Raw genomic sequence first — 22,929 nt, forward strand, 5'->3', positions numbered from 1 at the left:
ACAATTTGGATGTTGTTCGCGCTCTAAAATTTTATTTAGATGCTACAAAGGATTTTAGACAAACATCTTCCTTGTTTGTTGTTTATTCTGGTAAAAGGAGAGGTCAAAAAGCAACTTCTACCTCTCTCTCTTTTTGGATTAAAAGCATCATCAGATTGGCTTACGAGACTGCCGGACGGCAGCCTCCTGAAAGAATCACAGCTCATTCCACTAGGGCTGTGGCTTCCACATGGGCCTTCAAGAACGAGGCTTCTGTTGATCAGATATGTAGGGCAGCGACTTGGTCTTCACTGCACACTTTTACCAAATTTTACAAGTTTGATACTTTTGCTTCTTCTGAGGCTATTTTTGGGAGAAAGGTTTTGCAAGCCGTGGTGCCTTCCATTTAGGTGACCTGATTTGCTCCCTCCCTTCATCCGTGTCCTAAAGCTTTGGTATTGGTTCCCACAAGTAAGGATGACGTCGTGGACCGGACACACCTATGTTGGAGAAAACAGAATTTATGTTTACCTGATAAATTACTTTCTCCAACAGTGTGTCCGGTCCACGGCCCGCCCTGGTTTTTTTATTCAGGTCTGATAATTTATTTTCTTTAACTACAGTCACCACGGTATCATATGGTTTCTCCTATGCAAATATTCCTCCTTAACGTCGGTCGAATGACTGGGGTAGGCGGAGCCTAGGAGGGATCATGTGACCAGCTTTGCTGGGCTCTTTGCCATTTCCTGTTGGGGAAGAGAATATCCCACAAGTAAGGATGACGCCGTGGACCGGACACACCGTTGGAGAAAGTAATTTATCAGGTAAACATAAATTCTGTTTTTCATTGCATTATTTTCTTTTATATCTTTGACTGCAGTTAATTATTAGTTTGGAAATTTTAACTTTTTATTATTGTTTTATATAATTTTTCAATTCTTAACCTAGGTGCTTATTGCCAATAATGGAATTGCAGCTGTGAAATGCATGAGGTCAATCCGAAGATGGTCATATGAGATGTTCCGAAATGAGAGAGCCATCCGTTTTGTTGTAATGGTAACTCCAGAGGACTTGAAAGCAAATGCAGGTATGTACTTAAAGCTTGATAACCAATAGCATGTGTTTGATTTTAAATATGTATTACCAGAATATTAGTAATTGGTGGGATATTGTCTCTTCTTAAATTTTCCTGCCTCACCTTGTTATGAAGTTGCAAGGTTTATAAATCAAGAAAAAGGGACTTTTCTATTTTATTTTTAGACGAGGCTTGACATATTTCTGAAGTGAGGGTGCCACACAGTGGAATTTCTAAAAGGTTGCAGGGGGCACTATGACTTCCATTCTTTATGTAATGACCTCAAAAATGTCATCTGCCTTCTATTTTCAGGTATTACCTTTTTTATATGTCCAGTGCTCTAACACAAAACAAAACAGGGATAATTAGTACCGATCAGTATGTACTGCACCCTTGAAGAGAAGTTTATCATGAATTGGCTCAGGAGAGCTGGGGATCATATATCCATATAAATCTCAATAGAGTTTCTCATGCCTCTTTCCAGTCTATCTTATCCCCTGTCTGATAACGTGATGTGTTTCACACTAAATTACAGACTCATAATAGGTAAGTTGTCCCCTCTTTCATGGCATCTTGTCTAATAAAGACGAGGTGTCTTGTCCCTGCGCTTAGGTTGCGTTTACTGTGTGCTTTCCTAACCCCTTTTGTCAGGGGGCAGCTTGCTGCTGGATAACCAGAGTACCGAGAAGGGAGGAGATGTGTTTGGCACTTTGGTATGCAGGAATTTGACAAGCATTATCCTTCTATGGACTTTATAAGACCCAATAGTCACAATTAGAGGATTGTATAGGGCACACAAATGTTGCTGGTTCCCTGGTCATCCTGATCATTTTGTGCAGGCGCTCCTGGGGTCTATGGGGTTACTTCAGACTGCAGTCTTTGTTCTGATACAGGCCGTAGTGGGGGAGGGGACGTAGATATTGCATCTCGCCGTAGTCAGCGTTTATTCATGCCATTGTCGCTACAGATCCGCTACACAATAATCCTGTGTGAGAACGGTATGAACGTAACTCGGTTGGTCCGGAGATGGTAAGACGCCCTAAACTGGGCTTTCAAGGGGGCAGTTGTGGCGTCTGGACCAGTAACCCACTGTGCTGTTCATGATATCTGAGTCCATTGCAATGGATGACTCCACAGAGAGTCTGGGGGAACCTTATGTTCTGAGATCATACTCTGGAGGCCCAGGCAGTCTGACCGCGGTGGAGGCACCATGTTCATCACATACAGTAGGTCCTCCTAGGACTCCACAGTCCTCGATTGGGAGGAATATCCCTGTCCAGCAGCCCACGGGAGGAACTTTGGTTTCTCCAGGGCTTGATACAGAGAGGGACTCAACTCTGGCTGGGGTGAGTCTGACTACTTTATAGCCTGTATATGGGTGGAGGTGTCAAATGCGCTGGGTGATAACCAGGCATCAGGAATTAGTTTGAAGGAGTTGAATACTTCTCTCGAGTTGATTGCCTGGGTGTGGTGGCAAAGGTCATGACTGACAATTACGTGCAACCTTCTGATGGGGATCCTTCAGTTGGCTTTGAGAGGGACTTTGTTTCCTTTGCCCTTCCAGTAGGAGAGTCGGCTTTGACATGCAGCAGTTCGGGATCTACTGGTAAGGGTTTTGTCTACCCTGGAGGCCAGGTGACTACGCTGTCCCGAGAGGGACAAGTCCTTAGTCCGGTATCGGGGTCTGGCCCTAGGCCTCGGGCCTCTGAGTTTTTCGCTGTTTAACCCATTATTGATAAAATAATTTCTAGGGAGAGAGAAGGGCCAGGATGTTCTTTTGTCCCCTCAAACTTTCACCTGTTTTTTCCTGTTCCAGATGACTACGCAATGGCATGGAAAAGTGTCCCTTCCATAGAGACCTTCCATATAGAGTGTTTTATCCACTACAAATAAACTCGGGGATGTCCCGAGTACAACTACCTTTTCAATGGAGGAGAGAGGTTTGGAGGTTATCTCAGGGTGCCGTTTCTTCTGTCTGGCATTTTGTTTCAGCCGGCAGTGGGTATTTCTGCTGTCACGGAAGCAGCAAAGTCCTGGTGTGAATCCATAGCGAGTAGGATTAAGGTGGCTCCTCCGGAGGAGATCCAGGATCATGTCCACTTTCTGGAATTAACTAATGCTTACATCAAGGAAGCTATTTTTTCAGATTGTTCTCATCAATGATAAGAACTCTGGGGTTGTGACCCTGGCTATGCAAGCTCTGTGGCTTATATCGTGTATTGAGGATAACACACCTGAGTCTGGTCTTTTATCCTCACCTGTCAGGGGCAGGAACTTATCTGGCCAGACCTTGAGCGCCCCCATTGGTGCAGTCAAGAGTGACAGTACAGCCCACCATGGTCAGGATCAAAGAGGGAATTCTAAAGTGAGGAATGCAGGAGCACATCACTCTATATCTCTTATGACATCTAGAAAGCCTCCTAGCAGTGCTATGGGGCTGGATGGCCCGAATTGCCATCCTGTAGCCGCTAGTCAACATGAGGGGTTTGGCCCTGACCTGGGGTTGGGTCACGTGGGGGGCAGACTTTCTTTGTATCAGAATGTTTGGTCCGGTCAGTCTGGGACCCCTGTGTGCTGGACATCATCCATCAGGGTTACAGGATCTTTTTTTTTTTTTTTTTTTTAAATTAATCTTTTATTGAGGTGTTAAATAAATACAACATTTACATTAATATCACTACAGTAGAGTATATATGATAAATAAAAGAGACATATACATTAGGAATAACAGTAGATGATAGATGTTGCAGTTGTAAATGTCCTTTTTCAATAGTTATTACATAATAGATATACCCTTCTCAATTGTTATGACATAATGGATATACCCTATTGTACCCTGATATAAGAATCACAGGATATAGCACCATCTTAAAAAGGAGAATGTACTTAAAGGGATGAAGTCATAAACTATGACATTAATGTAAGGAATACATTTGAACATATAGAAATTAAACCTCATTTTTATAAATTAATGAATGTTCCCCAAGTTGTTTAAGGGGGTCACATTTAGGCGCATCTAGTCTAGTGTTTCAAAGATGTGGGGAGCTAGCCTTTGCCATGGCCACTCTTGGACCTTAGATATAAGGAATAATTAGCAACTGATATAGTGTATGAATAGTATACAAAAATAAACTTATAGGAATCATAGATTAGTGTGACACATCAATAGCGCCTTCTTATATGATCATGCTGTTGAGAAAAGAGGAAAAACATGCTATCTATCGGACTCCTATTAAGTATTCTTTCCTAGAGCGTTACTATGAGTGTAAGAAATGAAAATTGCAAAACATTAATGAGCACAAACTTAGTGTAACTTAAATATCTAGTGTAAAAGGATAGTCAGCCACAACAAATAGTATAATGAAACCTCTATGGGGTAAGTACATATATAAATGCAGACATATATAGAGTTCTAAGAGGTGTGAGGATGCCTCTCTGGTTATATTCTCTCCAAAGGTCTAGGTTTATGTTGGTGAATTATGCCAAGCTTAAAATAAAGCTTGAGATGAAGTGTATTTAGTTAATAAGTGCTAGTGGGGTACAGTATGTTGTACATTATATCTATAGAAAGTGTATGTAATGAGACAGCAACCTCTTTGGTCAGCGCACGTAGGACAGGGACTCTGCAATAATCCCTAAAATCCACAGCAATCAACAAATGTCCACAGCGCTTTTTAGATTTCCTCAAATTACTTTATTATTTCCACAGACATCCAAATAATAAGCTTATTATTTGGATGTCTGTGGAAATAATAAAGTAATTTGAGGAAATCTAAAAAGCGCTGTGGACATTTGTTGATTGCTGTACATTATATCTATAGTCGCTAGTAAGTCTATAACATGCTGTTTCGGTCGCAAACAGCACGCTTTTAAGGTGAGGTAATAAAATGTAGGTTGGATATGTATTAGCAAATGTACATCAAACTAGAAGGTATAGGAAGTTTGTATAAATTATAAGAGCCTGTAGAACTGCAATAGGAAAAAATTAGACACCTCTTAACTAGTATCAAGAAGTATGTGGCTCAGTATAAGGTAATCACACAACAAATATGACAAGTTCTGTCAGAGAACATGTAATAAGACAGAGAGAACAAGCGAAGTAAAAGAGCAATATTATAACAGTAAATGCATGGAACGGAACCGTCCACAACCAACAATGAAAGCTATGCGTTTTAGACGGACTACTGAGAGCTAAATCATGTCCACGATATGAGAGGTAGTCCAAGACTTTCTGCGGCAAGTAATTAGTTTGCATAACAATCGAAGCAAGAAAATAAAAACAAACTAGCTAATAAATGAAAAGGGACAGTCCACAATCATTGGTGACAATTGCGCTATTCATAAGGACTACCAGTGATAGAGTCGAGTCTAAAGTGAGAAAGGCAGCCCCTGACTTTTTGTAGTTAGTAAACACTTTGTTACCAGATTCCGGTTTTCTGAGGCTTAATAGGGTCCTGTGGGGAGTCCAATTTAGAGTACATGACTTTCCGGACCTCATACACAAAAAGCGCTGAGGAGTGTGACTTCATTTCAAAACCAGTGATATAAAGGTGGCTAGTGAAAAAAGCTGCAAAGTTCTGTGCAGGCACTTCATGCGTAGTTATATCTCTGATGAGCCATGATCTTTTTGTAGATGGAAACATACTGGCTGGCCGTGGTAGCTGTTGAGTAGCCGGTTTGTGCTTTTCCACTGTAGCTGGAGCAGGGCCGTTGCACCTGCTGCCATTCTGCAAGATCTTGCTATCAATATGTGGTCCGGCTGGGAATCCAGTTGATGGATCATGTCTTTGGGATTTAGTATCATGGGCTGCACTCTTTAAGAAAGTCCTGTCTCCACTCTTCCATAATCTTGCATCGTCTGCAGTGTCCTCTGGAAGTAGCGACTGGTGTAGGCTGTCAAAGAATGCTTGCATTTTCCGTCCCATTCCTTTGATGGTATCGTCCAAGGCTTGCCGATCCATATTGAGGTCAGAATAGTATTCGGTGGCTAGAATTTTGGGTATGCAATGTGTAAATTGAAGGCGGTTGCATAAGAAATTAGCAGTTAGACATTCCATGCTTTACCTGGGTGACCGGGGGGTGGGGGGGTATTAGGATACTCGTAGTTGGCTCCCGCCTGATTATTAAATGGTCCGAATTGGGACTCCAGCTGAGATGGTCAGCATAATAGCAATGTATTTAGGTGCAGTAATTTCACCTAGTTCCTTGTTTAGGGTTAATTTTTGTCGATGGTACCTGTGTTCTCAAATAATCAGCGGATTATTTAGATTTATTCTGGAGCTCACATTTTTGCTTCCAGCATGGATGCTGCCCGGACACGCCCCCCCAACAGTATTTATTTTAAATCTCGTCCCTCTAGGGATCGCTTCTTACCATCTAAGGTTCTGTAGAATCCTGTTATAAGGGCGGCTCTCTTTCATTGTGTAAAGGATCTTATTGATATGGGAGCTATAGTCTTCGTTCCTCCACATGAGAGTGGGAGAGGTTTCTTCACTGCCCTCTATGTAGTTCCTGAAGGGGAAGGAGGATTCCGTCCTTTTTTGGATCTAAACCAATTTAGCAGATCATACAAGTGTTAATGTTAAAGTCCTTTCAATGTCTACCATTGTATTGAGGACTGTATTCTTCCACATTCTAATGCATAGGGATTTCTTTAGTTTCTTACCGTTTGCCTTACTAGATAGACATCAGTTTCCTGGCGCTTCCTGTAGTATTGGCTATGGCTTCTTGTGTTCTCACCAAGGTGTTGTCAGCCCTTCTGGCTGTTGTTTGTCTCCAGGGGATTGCAGTAGCTTCTTACCCGGAGGATATTTTGGTTCAGGCTCCATCCTTGCGGGTGGCTCAGCACCACACTCAGAGAATTATCTTGTGTCTTTGGGCGCATGGTTGGAAGATCAACCTGGAGAAGAGTTCCCTTGTTCCATCTCGGGGGTACGGTCATAGACTCGGTCAGTAAGAGTCTCTATCTCTCTGATCAACGCAGGAAAATTCTTAAGAGTGCATGTTCTCTGCTTCTGTCTAATACCCATTTCTCTTGTAAGGTGTATCCAGTCCACGGATTCATCCATTACTTGTGGGATATTCTCCTTCCCAACAGGAAGCTGCAAGAGGAACACCCACAGCAGAGCTGTCTATATAGCTCCTCCCCTAACTGCCACCTCCAGTCATTCTCTTGCAGCTCTCGACAAGGGAAGTAGCTAGAGAGATGTGGTGCATTAATGTACTCTGTGAAAAGCATTACTGGGCTAAAATAATCTGCACCCAGGTGATAAATCGCCATAGATTTAGGTATAGCTTTTCAGCACAACAGGCTTAGGTGCTGCACGTCACCCAGGGACCACTGCCTAAGTCCCCAGTACATAAATCAAAGGAAAAGCAGGCAGGTGACAGCAGATGCAATATTCTTTTATTAAGGAGGTAAAAAAGGCAACGTTTCGGGATTAGTCTCCCTTATTCATGCCATACCTGATACAAACTAACAAGTGACTTATATACATGTGTACCACTAGGTGGCGCTCAAGTGTATTTAACTCTTTCTTATCAAACACTTAACTTACTCATAACTAAGCTTACATTTATACATTTCCTATTCTGTATACATTGCAGTGTATCCATGATTAGTAAAATTACTAATTTCTTATCAAACTTTCACAACAGTTATAATTTACATCTTATCAATAATAATCATAGAAATACTGTGAGGTCCCAGTCTCTATTTAAACCTTTAGGCTCCAGACTCCCTAATTCATATATCCAATATGCTTCTTTTTGTTTTAATAGAATTTCTCTATCCCCCCCTCTACGTGGAATATCAACTTTGTCAATTATTTGAAATTTCAATTGACTTATAGAGTGGTTTGCTTTTATAAAATGGGCAGCTAGAGGAGCTTTCACATTGCCAGTTCTAATATTGCTCTTATGTTCAATTATTCTTTCCTTAGCGGATCTGGTGGACTCCCCTATATAAACCCCCCCACATGGACATTTAATCATATATATTATGAAAGTGGTCAAGCATGTAAAATAACCTTTTATGTTATACTTTTTGCCAGTGTGAGGGTGATAAAAAAACTGACCCTTTACTCATGTTGCTACAACAGGAACACCCTAGACAGGGATAACAACCTGTATTTTTTGTAGTAATATACCTAGGTTTATTTTTGTTTTTAGTGCTAGGACCAATGTCAGCTTTGACCAATTTATTTTGGATATTACTACTTCTTTTAAAAGCAGACATAGGAGGGCTCTGAAATTCTATAATAGATGGGTTACAATCAGATAAAATATTCCAGTGTTTCCTAATGATGCGCTGTATTTCATTACTCTGTGCATTATATTCTGTTACAAGGATAAGTCTATCTTTCTGATTGTCTTCCTTCTTTGCTCTATCCTTAGGGTGCAATAAATCTATTCTTGGAATCAATTTTACAGTCTCAATTTCTTTCGTTATTAGACTATTGGGATAACCCCTTTCCAGAAATCTCTCACCCATCTCAGTCAATCTCTTATTTAATGTTTTCTCATCTGAGACAATTTTGCGCACTCGCAACATTTGACTGTGGGGTTGAGACTTCAGGAGAGAAGGCGGATGAGCACTTTCAAAGTGCAAAAGACTATTTCGGTCAGTTTTTTTCTTAAATAAATCAGTTTTAAACTGATTGCCAAATTTCATTATTCTCACGTCCAGGAAATCAACCACCTCCTCACTCCAAGTCAATTTCAATTTTATATATCTTGATGATGAATTTAAATCATTCACAAACCTTTCAAGGGTTCCAACGTCGCCCCACCAAATGCCGAAAGTATCGTCAATATACCGCCACCAGGTGGCGCCATATTGAACAAATAATTCGTTACAAAAAACAAATTTTTCCTCAAAGAGGTTCATAAAAATATTTGCATAATTTGGGGCGACATTGGAACCCATGGCGGTACCTTGGAGTTGGAGGAAATAGTCATCCTGAAAAAGAAAGTAATTCCCACATAGTATAATTGTCAGAAGCTGGATAAAAAATCTATTTGTGCAGAGGTGTATTGAATGTCATTTCTTAATGTATTTTCTACAGCATCAATGCCACTTGAATGTTTTATATTAGTGTAGAGACTCTCTACATCTAAACTAAACATAATAAATTTACTACTAGGGAGATCTAAGGAGTCCAATTTGCATACAAAATCATTAGTATCTTTAATGAAGGAACTGGAGCGTTCAACATAGGGCCGTAAGATCTTATCCAAAAATATTGAAATATTTGTAAAGACTGAATTGGTACTTGCAACAATAGGACGCCCTGGAGGGTTTTTAATGTCCTTATGTATTTTGGGTAGAACATACATTACAGGTGTATATGGATTATCTACCTGCAGAAAAGAAACAACATCTTTACCTATTATCCCATTATTTTCAGCCTTTAAAATTATCATTTTAATTTCTTTTTGTAATTTAAATACAGGGTTATGATTAAGTTTCTTATATATTGCCTTATTATTCAATTGATTTTTAATTTCATCAATGTAGGCCTTTTTATCTAACACCACTGTTGCTCCTCCCTTGTCCGCTCTTTTTAAAATAATTTCAGGGTGTCCCTGTAGATTCTTTAGGGCTAAATGATGGTCTACAGTCATGTTATTACCCATCTGTTTAAAGGTGTTTCCATTTTTTCTGTATTTCTCCACTTTCGTTTGTAATTTTAAAATATCCCTCTGAACTAAAGTTGAAAAAGTCCCTATGCTGTGATTATTTACAATGGGGTTAAATTTACTTTTCTTTCTTAACCCAAGCTGTTTTAAATGGATCGTTGGATTCTCATTATTTAAATTCACATTTTCTGCCCAATTCAAAGTTTTTAACTTTAGAGTTCTTATAAATCTATGCAGGTCTTTTTTACCTCCTTAATAAAAGAATATTGCATCTGCTGTCACCTGCCTGCTTTTCCTTTGGTAAATCGCCATAGAACAGGCTAACAATGGTATTGAGCTGGTTGTTCTTTCCTGTGAGTGTGCTGCTCTCTTAATATAATATATAAAAACATTTTTTATTTTTTTATTGGGAACATTTGGTTGAAATGAAAACAAAACTTCAATGCATTTAAAAATGCCCTTTTTGTGATGTAACAAAAAAATGATTTTTGTATACCTTTTAAAGAGAAAAGATACACAAAACTTTCTCTGTTCTATTTAAAATTGGATGTTTCACAATGTATTACAGAGCTTTATTTTTTTCTGTGGGATTTGTACTTATGAGCCAGTGAAGTCAATGTAATTATCCACTTCCTATTACTGTAAACTAAATGTAAACTGGTTTTGTTTTGCCCTTTTTAAGAAAAAAATATGTTTAATAAGTTTAGTTAATCAAAGAAGTAGGGTCGGATCCAGCTTTATGCAAATAAAATCCATCTTTATTGGCAAAGTTAAAACGCCAAGAGTGGCTCAGCGAACAGGCATACAGAAAACCAGTGTGTGAGCGTGACACCACGGCTTACATGTTTCGGCACTCAGCTATGATTACGGCTGAGTGCCGAAACATGTAAGCCGTGGTGTCACGCTCACACACTGGTTTTCTGTATGCCTGTTCGCTGAGCCACTCTTGGCGTTTTAACTTTGCCAATAAAGATGGATTTTATTTGCATAAAGCTGGATCCGACCCTACTTCTTTGATTGTCTTTATCGCACCAGCTTGGATCAGCTCAAAGCCCTTACATACAAAGTATACTGTTGTAAAATCCGGGTGAAGCAAGAGCACCGCCCCCCCTACAGGAGATCCTGCAACGTCACAAACAGACATCGCAGCGCACCTGTGTTTAGCCTGAAGCGCTGCTGGAGTTTCTCACATCACGCCGGCTGGTTTGGAGCAGACAGCCCACCGAATCGATTTCGGTTTGACCGTGGAGGTCCCCCGGCATGCTTGAGTTCCTGTCTGAGGTACTACATGGTATACACTGATTCCGGGGGCGGTTAGGCTCCTTAAGGGTAAGTCCCGGACACAACAGTATTCACCTGTATGCACTTTGCACTTGCATCTATATATTGCATATTAGAAGAGGATTTCCCACATCTTTCCTATATTACTTTAATAAGTTTAGTTGCCTGGTTTCCATATACATGACAGAAAAAAAGTAACAGAAATCAAGTTTCCCTGGGGCCAAGTTCCAAGGGTGTCGGTCCCTGGGGCCAAGTTCCAAGGGTGTCGGTCCCTGGGGCCAAGTTCCAAGGGTGCCGGTCCCTGGGGCCAAGTTCCAAGGGTGTCTGTCCCTGGGCCCAAGTTCCAAGGGTTCCAGTCCCTGGGGCCAAGTTCCAAGGGTTCCAGTCCACAGGAGCAAGTTCCAAGGGTTGCCCTGTAAGGGGGCAAGTTCCAAGGGTTGCAATGTAGTGTTTAATACTAAAAATAACTTTCTCCTTAGAAAAAAGTTTGCCTATCCCTGGAGCAAAGTTCCAAGAGTGTCTGTCCAATGTGCTATGTTGCAAGAGTGGCAGACCCTGGGGCCAAATTCCAATGGTGCCAGTCCCTGGGAGCAAGTTCCAAGGGGTGTAGTTCCAAGGTTTCCAATTCATAGATAGATAGAATATGTATAAATACAATATTCATATAAATTGAGTTTGGTGTCCCTTTAATGCAGAGTAGGTTAATCATGTTCCAAGGGTGTCTGTCCCTGGGGCCAAGTTACAAGGGTTCCAGTCCACAGAGGCAAGTTCCAAGGGTTCCACTGTAAGGGGGCAAATTTCAAGGGTGTCTATCTCTAGGGGCCAAGTTTCAAGGGTTCCAGTTGAAAGGGGCAAGTTCCAAAGGTTCCTGTCCAAGGGTGCAAGTTCCAAGGGTTCCGGGCTACAAAAAACAAAACATTTTGTATGTTTCCACATTTTCTAATGTAGAACTGTAAATTGTAATCTTCCACTTTACCCAGAAACAACATTCTACTCAGTGATTTCTTGGTCAGCATAGGAGGTAATTTCTTATTGATTTCTAATGAAGTCCTTTTGCATATGTGCAAACAACTTGTTACATACTTAAATATGTATTACAATTAAAATTTTCCAGTGATTGATTTCAAAAAGTGTGCTCCTATACTTCATTTCTGGACCAAATGTAGGATGTCATTTATAGCTGTCTCTTATTTCCCAAAGCACAGAAGATAAGCTAAAAACTCAAGGGTCTTTTCAAGGGGGGGTCCCTGGATTGCAGATCAATATAAAATTTGCTAACAAAATCACACTCTTAAATTATTTTAAAGGGACAGTCTACACCAGAATTGTTACTGTTTAAAAAGATAGATAATCCCTTTATTGCCTATTCCCCAGTTTTGCATAACCAACACAGTTATATTAATAAATGTTTTACCTCTGTGATTACCTTGTATCTAAACCTCTACAGACTGCCCGCTTATCTCAGCACTTTGTACTGATTGGCTAAACTGCCTGTCTGTCAAGACTCCTAAATAACTCCACGGGAGTGAGCACAATGCTATCTATATGACACACATGAACTAGCACTGTCTAACTTAAAAACTATCAAAATACTCTGAGCTAAGAGGCGGTTTTCAACGGTTTAGAAATCAGTTTGAGCCTACCTAGGTTTAGCTTTTAAAAAATAACACCAAGGAAACAAAGCAAATTTGATGATAAAAGTAAAAAGGAAAGTTTGTTTAAAATTGCATGTCCTATCTGAATCATGAAAGTTTAATTTTGACTAGACTGACCCTTTAAAGCATTTAGTTTTAATGCAGTTCTTTTGCAATGTAGTGTTTAATACTAAAAATAACTTTGTCCTTAAAAAAAATGGGTGCCTATCACTGGGGCCAAGTTCCAAGTGTGTCCGTCCATGGTGCTATGTTGCAGGAGTGTCAGACCCTGGGACCACGTTCCAAGGGTGCTGGTCCAAGGGGGCTAGTTCCAAGGGTTCCAGTTTTAAGGGGGCAAAATCCAAGGGTTGCACTCTAAGGGGGGAAGTTCTAAGGGTTGCACTGTAAGGGGCAAGTTTCAAGGGTGTCTATCCCTTGGGACAAGTTCCAAGGGTTCCAATCCAAAGGGGTAAGTTCCAAGGGCTCCACTGTAAGGGGGCAAGTTCCCAGGTTTCTACTGTAAGGGGGCAAGTTTCATGGTTTCTACTGTAAAGGGGCAAGTTCCAAGGGTTCCACTGTAATGGGGCAAGTTCCAAGGGTTCTACTGTAATGGGGCAAGTTCCAAGGGTGTCTGTCCCTGGGGACAGTTTCCATGGGTTCCAGTCTAAAGGGGCAAGTTTCAAGGGTTGCTCTGTAAGGGGGCAAGTCCCAAGGGTTGCACTGTAATAGGGCACGTTCCAAGGGTATCTGTCCTTGGGGACAAGTTCCAAGGGTTCCATTCTAAAGGGGCAAGTCCCAAGGGTTGCACTGTAAGGGGGCAAGTTCTGAGGGTTCAATTTTAAGGGGGCAAGATCAAAGGGTTGCACTGTAAGGGGGCAAGTTCCAAAAGTTCCACTGTAAGGGGCAAGTTCCAAGGGTGTCTTTCCCTGGGGACAAGTTCCAAGGGTTCCAGTCTAAAGGGGCAAGTCCCAAGGGTTGCACTGTAAGGGGGCAAGTTCTGAGGGTTCAATTTTAAGGGGGCAAGATCCAAGGGTTGCACTGTAAGGGGGCAAGTTCCAAGAGTATCGTTCCCTGGGGACAAGTTCCAAGGGTTCCAGTCCAAAGGGGCAAGTTCCAAGGTTTCCACTGTAAGGGGGCAGGTTCCAAGGGTTCCAGTCCAAAGGGGCAAGTTCCAAGGGTTCCACTGTAGGGGGCAAGTCGCAAGGGTATCGTTCCCTGGGGACAAGTTCCAAGGGTTCCAGTCCAAAGGGGCAAGTTCCAAGGTTTCCACTGTAAGGGGGCAGGTTCCAAGGGTTCCAGTCCAAAGGGGCAAGTTCCAAGGGTTCCACTGTAAGGGGGTAAATTCCAAGGGTGTCTATCTCTGGGGCCAAGTTTCAAGGGTTCCAGCTGAAAGGGGCAAGTTCCAAAGGTTCCAGTTCAAGGGGGCAAGTTCCAAGGGTTCTGGTCTAAAAAAAAAAAAAAACATTTTGTATGTTTCCACATTTTCTAATATAGAACTGTAAATTGTAATCTTCCACTTTACCAAGAAAAAACATTCTACTCAGTGATTTCTTGGTCAGCATAGGAGGTAATTTCTTATTGATTTCTAATGAAGTCCTTTTGCATATGTGCGAACAACTTGTTACATACTTAAATATGGATTAAAATTTAAATTTTCCAGTGATTGATTTCAAAAAGTTTGCTCCTATACTTCATTTCTGGACCAAATGTAGATGTCATTTATAGCTGTCTCTTATTTCCCAAAGCACAGGAGATAAGCTAAAATCTCAAGGGTCTTTTCAAGGGGGGTTCCCTGGATTGCAAATCAATGTAAAATTTGCTAACAAAATCACACTCTTAAATTATTTTAAAGTTACAGTCTACACCAGAATTGTTACTGTTTAAAAAGATAGATAATCCCTTTATTACCCATTCCCCAGTTTTGCATAACTAACACAGTTATATTAATAAATGTTTTACCTCTGTGATTACCTTGTATCTAAACCTCTGCAGACTGCCCCTTATCTCACACTTTTGACAGACAGGCAGTTTAGCCAGTCAGTACAGACTCCTTAATAACTCCACGGGAGTGAGCACAATATTATCTATATGACACACATGAACTAGTACTGTCTAACTGTGAAAAACTTTCAAAATACTCTGAGCTAAGAGGCGGTTTTCAACGGTTTAGAAATCAGTTTGAGCCTACCTAGGTTTAGCTTTTAAAAAATAACACCATGGAAACAAAGCAAATTTGATGATAAAAGTAAATAGGAAAGTTTGTTTAAAATTGCATGTCCTATCTGAATCATGAAAGTTTAATTTTGACTAGACTGTCCCTTTAAAGCATTTAGTTTTAATGCAGATCTTTTGAAATGTAGTGTTTAATACTAAAAATAACTTTGTCCTTAAAAAAAAAAAAAAATGCATATCACTGGGGCCTATGTAGCAGGAGTGTCAGACCCTGGGGCCTTTTTCCAAGGGTGCCGGTCCAAGGGGGCAAGTTCCAAGAGTGTCTGTCCCTGGGGACAAGTTCCAAGGGTTCCAGTCTTAAGGGGCAAATTCCAAAGGTTCCACTGTAAGGGGCAAGTTCCAAGGGTGTCTGTCCCTGGGGACACGTTCTAAGGGTTCCAGACTAAAGGGGCAAGTTCCAAGGTTTCTACTGTAAGGGGGCAAGTTCCAAGGGTTCCACTGTAAGGGGCAAGTTCCAAGGGTGTCTGTCCCTGGGGACACGTTCTAAGGGTTCCAGACTAAAGGGGCAAGTTCCAAGGGTTCCACTGTAAGGGGGCAAGTTCCGAGGGTTGCACTGTAAGGGGGCAAGTCCCAAGGGTTGCACTTTAAGGGGGCAAGTTCCAAGGGTTGCACTTTAAGGGGAAAAGTTCCAAGGGTTCCACTGTAAGGGGGCAAGTTCAGAGGGTTCAATTTTAAGGGGGCAAGTCCCAAGGGTTGCACTGTAAGGGGGCAAGATCCAAGGGTTGCACTGTAACTGGGCAAGTTACAAGGGTTGCACTGTAAGGGGGCAAGTTACAAGGGTTGCACTGTAAGGGGGCAAGTTCCAAGGGTTCCACTGTAAGGGGCAAGTTCCAAGGGTGTCTGTCCCTTGGGACAAGTTCCAAGGGTTCCAGTCCAAAGGAGCAAGTTCCAAGGATTCCACTGCAAGTTCCAAATAAATACTAACTTGTATTGAATTTTAAAAAGTTTTTGCCTTTATGTTAATAAACCTAATTGCTCTTGGGTAAAGTATGATCACCTTCATACAAAAAGATGCCACATAAAATACTTTACATAAATGGTATAATCTTTATTAGTTCAAACAGATTATGATACTGTAAATCAGTTATTCTCAGCGGTTTATTTTTCTTTGTATTTTTTTTATTAAACATTGGAAGCAAAGTTACATACGAAACAAACAGTTTATACACATCATTAGCAAACTAAATGGCAGAATCATAAAATATTTTAGATTATTGCATAATTTCATCTTTCCCCTCGTCTATATTAATTCTTAAAAAAAACTTCAAATATATTTAACCAAATACTTTGTGCATTGTCTTCTAAAATATGAATTTTCTGAAATGGTAACACAATTTCGCCTAGATTTAGAGTTCTGCGTTAGGGTTAAAAAGCAACGTTAAGGGGTCCTAACGCTGCTTTTTAACGCCCACTGGTATTTAGAGTCAGGCAGGAAAGGGTCTACCGCTCACTTTTTTCCGCGACTCGAGGCTACCGCAAATCCCCTTACGTCAATTGCGTATCCTATATTTTCTATGGGATTTGCCTAACGCTGGTATTACGAGTCTTGGAAGAAGTGAGCGGTACACCCTCTACCGCCAAGACTCCAACCGCAAAAAAAAAGTCAGTAGTTAAGAGTTTTATGGGCTAACGCCGGAACATAAAGCTCTTAACTACTGTGCTATAAAGTACACTAACACCTAAACCGAGGCTTCCCGCATCGCAAACACTATAATAAATTTTTTTAACCCCTAATCTTCTGACCGGACATCGCCGCCACCTACATTATCCCTATGAACCCCTAATCTGCTGCTCCTAACATCGCCAACACCTATATTATATTTATTACCCCCTAATCTGTCCCCCCCCAATGTCGCCGCCACCTACCTACACTTATTAACCCCTAATCTGCCGAACGGACATCGCCGCCACTATAATAAATGTATTAACCCCTAAACTGCCTTGCAAACACTATAATACATTTTATTAACCCCTATGTAATGCAGGAGCAGTATGTAGGGAATTAGTGTCTAGTTCCACTCAGTCTCACAAGTAACGGGGTTAGAAATAAGATAACCCCTATTCAGTTCATTGACTGAGGGCCCAAAAGGGAAAAAGCAGATTGGTAGTGTGCAATATTCACTGTAAAATATAGTTATGGGAGCAGAATTAGTCACCTTCTTATAATGAAATAGTTGATTCACAGAAGTTGAATCACCACTGTGAAGAGGGAGAGGTGTACCTCTGCAGGGAAGCTTGTGAGAGTGCAGCTGACAGGCTGCAGCGCAGGAGGCACGAAGGACGCTTGTGAGATGGTGACAAAGCAGGACTGTGGTAGCTTCAGTAGAGGCCGCTGGAGGTTTGCACCGGAAGTGGATGCGTAGTTAGAGGTGAGCTAAATCGGCTCTTTTAGTTCTGAGGGTGAAACTGTAATACTTTACAAACAAGGCAAAAGGTAAATAAGCAGCAGATAGGAGTAAAGATGCCAAACACAGGTTAGTAACGTAGTACCAATAAAAGCACAAAACAGCAAAAAGTAATCCTTAATACTTATTGTAATCCAGGCTTAAGTGGAGAGTAGGGAAGATCCAGAAATCCTACCTACAAACAATCCTAAGCAAGGTGTGGTAGGAAGGAGGAGCCTTATATAGGCAGGTAACTTAAAGGTACAGGCCATAACCATGACACCCTAATCTGCCCTCCCTAACATCGCCGCCACCTACCTACAATTATTAACAACTAATCTCCCGCCCCCAACGTCGCTGCTACTATAATAAAGTTATTAACCCCTAAACCTAAGTCCAACCCTAAGCCTAACACCCTCCTAACTTAAATATAATTTAAATAAAACTAACTAAATTTGCTATAATTAAATAAATTATTCCTATTTAAAACTAAATACTTACCTATAAAATAAACCCTAATATAGCTACAATATAACTAATAGTTACATTGTAGCTATTTTAGGATTTATATTTATTTTACAGGCAACTTTGTATTTATTTTAGCTAGGTACAATAGCTATTAAATAGTTAATAACTATTTAATAGCTACCTAGTTAAAATAATTACAAAATTACCTGTAAAATAAATCCTAACCTAAGTTACAAATACACCTAACACTACACTAGTAAATACCTACAATTATCTAAACTAAAATACAATTAAATAAACTAAACTATAATACAAAAAACCCAAACACTAAATTACAGAAAATAAAAAAAATTACAAGAAGTTTAAACTAATTACACCTAATCTAAGCCCCCTAATAAAATAAAAAAGCCCCCCAAAATAATAAAATGCCCTACCCTATCCTAAATTACAAAGTAATCAGCTCTTTTACCAGCCCTTAAAAGGGCTTTTTGCGGGGCATTGCCCCAAAGTAATCAGCTCTTTTACCAGCCCTTAAAAGGGCTTTTTGCGGGGCATTGCCCCAAAGTAATCAGCTCTTTTACCTTTAAATAAAAATACAATACCCCCCCAACATTAAAACCCACCACCCACATACCCCTACTCTAAAACCCACCCAAACACCCCTTAAAAAAAAACCTAACACTAACCCCCTGAAGATCTCCCTACCTTGAGTCGTCTTCACCCAGCCGAGCCGAATTCTTCATCCAAGCGGGGCAGAAGAGGTCCTCCATCCGGTTGAAGTCTTCATCCAAGCGGGGCAGAAGAGGGGTTAATAAATATAATATAGGTGTCGGCGATGTTAGGGACAGCAGATTAGGGGTTCATAGCTATAATGTAGGTTGCGGCGGTGTCCGGAGCGGCAGATTAGGGGTTAATAATATAATGAAGGTGTCAGCGATAGCGTGGGGCGGCAGATTAGGGGTTAATAAGTGTAATATTAGGGGTGTTTAGACTCGGGGTTCATGTTAGGGTGTTAGGTGTAGACTTAGAGAATGTTTCCCCATAGGAAACAATGGGGCTGCGTTAGGAGCTGAACGCTGCTTTTTGTACAGGTGTTAGTTTTTTTTCAGCCAGCTCGGTCCCATTGTTTCCTATGGGGATATCGTGCACGAGCACGTTTTTCCAGCTTACCGCTACCGTAAGCAATGCTGGTATTGAGAGTAGAAGTGGAGCTAAATTATGCTCAACACTCACTTTTCTGAGGCTAACGCAACCCCTCAGACAACTCATAATACCAGCATTGTCTTAAGGGTGCACTGTAAAAAAAAAGGCTCGTTAGCACCGCAGGTCTTTACCGACAAAACTCTAAATCTAGCGGTTTGTTTCTGCTTATTAATAGGTTGCACTCTGATGTAACTTCCCACTTTAAAAAAAAATAATATCTGAATTCGTATTGTAACATCCATAAGAGTCTAACAGTACATTTATCATATAACGATTAATCAACTTAATTATAGGGACACTAAACACTAGAAGTAAAACTTTTTGCAAGCGTTGGGTTGAAAGTAAAAAGTTATCGCTCCAACACTAACCTGAAGAGCACAAAAAGCCGTTCTTACACTATCACATGGCGATAACCTATTCCCCTTTAGAAGTCAATGGAGAAAAAAAGTGGGGGGAAAAAACTAACATCAGGCTATCGCGCAAACCTGATCACCATATGCCCTACTCTAATAACCCCTTAAAGGGACAGTTTACTCAAAATATTCCTCCCCTTTAATTTGTTCTCAATGATCCACCTTACCTGCTGGAGTGTATTAAATTGTTTACAAGTACTTTATTTCCATTAACCTTATATTGACATTTGAATTAGTTTATTTAGCCTGTGGTATCCCCACCCATCCTGAAAGTTTTTGGCCTCAAGGCCAAGCTGTGTTAACACAGCCAGTAGAAGAAATGACACTCCCAGTGGGTTATAGAAGAGATAAGGTGTTAATAAAATGTTAATTTTCCATTGTTCTCTCCAAGTATTGGTGATTAGTTTATAGACAGATATAAGATAAAGAAGCAGGTATATTTACACAATCTGATCTGATTTTGTATTTTGAAGCCACAACCTAATAAAATGGGTTGAGCTTGTAGGTATAATCAGATCTCATTACTAAGAGATCTGATTATACCTACAAGCTCAACCCATTTTATTAGGTTGTGGCTTCAAAACACAAAATCAGCTAATTCATATAAACAATAACTAGTGCTTCAGTGATAATATCACTAAAGCACTTATAAGATGCGCCTAGGATGGATATTATAAAAAAAATTATTAAAGGTAGAATTGTTGATATAGTAGCTATAAAAATAGAATTAGTACATATATCAAATAGCAACGTCAATATAGTGATATTAATATTAAAACATCAGTATAATGGCATTCCAAGGTGAAAAAAACAACAATACAGTACAAACTGTATAGTCCAGGGTATATATTCTAATGCAAAGTCCAGGAATACACAATAAGTAATTCCAACAGCTGGCAGATAAACAGCAGTAATCCAAGCAAGTGTAGGCCGCTCCTCCAGGGTGTTGTGCCGCAACACAGATGATAAGTCTAGGAAGGAAAGGATAGAGGGCGCCACATAGTGCAGATCATAAAAATAGATAAAGGCAACAATTGGATCACAATAATCCTACTCACAAAGTATAAGGCACGAAGATGCAGCAGATGGAGAGTTAAAAAGTAAGATAAAATTTATTCCAAATAAAAACAACAGCAACGTGTTTCTCAGTGTTCAACACTGTTTCATCATTCATTATTTGGAATAAGTTTTATGTTACTTTTTAACTCTCCATCTGCTGCATCTTCTTGGCTTAGGCCAATTATATTTTATCACCATTTATTTGGAGTTTTTTGGATCTTTGGTGTGAGCTTCCTTGACACTGATTTGCTCCCACTACACCTTCTCTTGGGCTTCCCTGGACTCTCCCTGGTAAGACGAGGAACTTCATCTGACGACATATTCCAACAGAGGTCTACCGGACGACGTGTGGTTCCGGACTGCGCATACTGCACATTGGTGCTTTATACTTTGTGAGTAGGATTCTTGTGATCCAATTGTTGCCTTTATCTATTTTTATGATCTGCACTATGTGGCGCCCTCTATCCTTTCCTTCCTATAATTCATATAAACAAGCCTTAAAAAAGCAAATCTCAAAAATGTTATACTCTGCAGCTGGTAAAACAAGTAATTGGAAACACATTAGGGAAAAACAATTTTATAGTATACTGTCCCTTTAATATGATGACCATTGCAGTGCTTTGGCACGCATTATCTGCAACTGTTAGTAGCTCTGCAATCAGGGAACTACAATACAGCTCCCTACATGCTGTGGTGGTGGATATGTGTAAAAGGAGGCGGCAGGAATCTGTGCACCTTTTTGGCGTTGTCTGATTAGGAGTAATGGCCGGACCCTTGTGTACAAAGAGAGAGACAGAGTTGATCTGCAGAGAGAGAGGAATTGAACATCAGAGAGCAGCTGAAAATCAGAGTGCTGAACAGCAGAGAGATTACTCTGTTAGTTTATGGTTAATACCTACGAATGTACTTTATTGTAAAGTGATATCTGTTGTGAATATTATATTTATATTAAAGGGATAGTCTAGTCAAAATTAAACTTTCTTGATTCAGATAGTGCATGCGATTTTAAGCAACATTCTAATTTACTCCTATTATCGATTTTTCTTCATTCTCTTGGTATCTTTTTGGTTCAGCACCTGGTTAGCACTTTCTAATGTCTAAATGTAGCCACCAATCAGCAAGTGCTACCCAGGTGTTGAACCAAAAGTGGGCCGGCTCCTAAGTTTACATTCAAATAAAGATACCAAGAGAACAAAGAAAAAAATGATAATAGGAGTAAATTAGAAAGTTGCTTAAAATTGCATGCTCTGAGTCATGAAATTTAATTTTTACCTAACTATTCCTTTAACAACTGTGTTAGTGCGTGAGAGGTAGAAGAACCAGAATATAAAATTTAAAATAAAAGAAGTCGTACATAGATGGAGTCTTCTGCCTAACCTACTTAGAAAAAAATCCCCAGTTATGACTGATAGGGATTACGGTTTATTATACCTGGTATATATTGTTATCAGCATGTTTTCAGCATCGTTGCATGTGAAGTTGTTAATTTATAACAATGATAATAGTGGCAGCTATTATTTTCATTCAATATCAATACAAAATCCTAATCTAATAATCTATCCTTTTTCGTTTCGAGTATGTTGCTTATTTTCAATGAAGTGTTCCATTTCTTTTTTTAAAAGGGGTATTAAACAATCTGATTGTTGTAATAAAAGCGCAGTGGGTTATATTTAATAGAAATCATTGCAATATGTATTATTCATCATTTTAAAATGATTTTACCTTTTTATTTCTTTTTCTTTTAAAAAAACTTTATTTGTGCATGTCCATTACTTCCTGTCTCAGCCCTACAAGGAGGGTTCTGGGTCTCTAGAGCAAGGCATATCTATCTTTATGTCATAAAAAGCTCTAGTGTAACATGAGCTGGTTTACTATTCATCGAATATTAGATAAATACTAGATAAACAGGTCAGTTTTGCCCATGCTCAGAAGACACAGAAAGCGACTTGTTATCAACATGACAGTTCTCTTATCTCCCTGTGGGAAGTGTCTACACTGAGAATTTAATTTTGCAAAAAAACAATTAAGTTGTTTGCTGTTTGTTTTTGTTTTTTTTACAAAATCTGTGTTTTTATTTTTTATATTTACATTGATTTACCATATTTGTTTCTTTCTTAAGACACGGTGAATCCAAAGGATCATCAATTACTGTTGGGAATATCACTCCTGGCCAACAGGAGGAGGCAAAGAGCACCACAGCAAAGCTAAGTATCACTTCCCTTCCCACAACCCCCAGTCATTCTCTTTGCCTTAAGTGCAAGCAGGAGGTGAAGTAATAGGTGTCTGTGTAAGATTCTTCTATCATTTTTTTTTTATTTTGAAGCCAGGGCAGGATTGCTCTAAACTTCCATCACAATTTGGGTATAGATATACTCCATGTTAGTCTCTTCAGCAGGGCTGTGGTAGCTTTAAAGCAGTTAGGAACTTGTGTGGTGGGCCTCACTGCATTTTCTTAACATATTGCTGCCCTGTCTCAGAATGCCAGAGTAGGCTTACTCTGTCCATTTCTTTTATCCTAGGTCTCTGTGAGGAGTGGCTTCCTCTCATACCAGGGGGACTGT

At 40.1% G+C, this 22,929-nt stretch overlaps 1 protein-coding gene across 1 annotated transcript in view; it reads left to right on the plus strand.

Annotated features, from left to right (window-relative positions):
- The window catches only part of ACACA (acetyl-CoA carboxylase alpha), a 1,007,059-nt gene that overhangs the window by 93,960 nt on the left and 890,170 nt on the right, over window positions 1-22,929 (plus strand). Inside the window, exon 4 of the mRNA XM_053706820.1 lies at window positions 928-1,066. Within this exon, the coding sequence (XP_053562795.1) occupies window positions 928-1,066 (139 nt within the window). The remainder of the gene's footprint in view (window positions 1-927; window positions 1,067-22,929) is intronic.

Source organism: Bombina bombina, chromosome 3 (assembly GCF_027579735.1).
Source record: "Bombina bombina isolate aBomBom1 chromosome 3, aBomBom1.pri, whole genome shotgun sequence".
In the NCBI taxonomy this organism is placed as follows: Eukaryota; Metazoa; Chordata; class Amphibia; order Anura; family Bombinatoridae; genus Bombina; species Bombina bombina.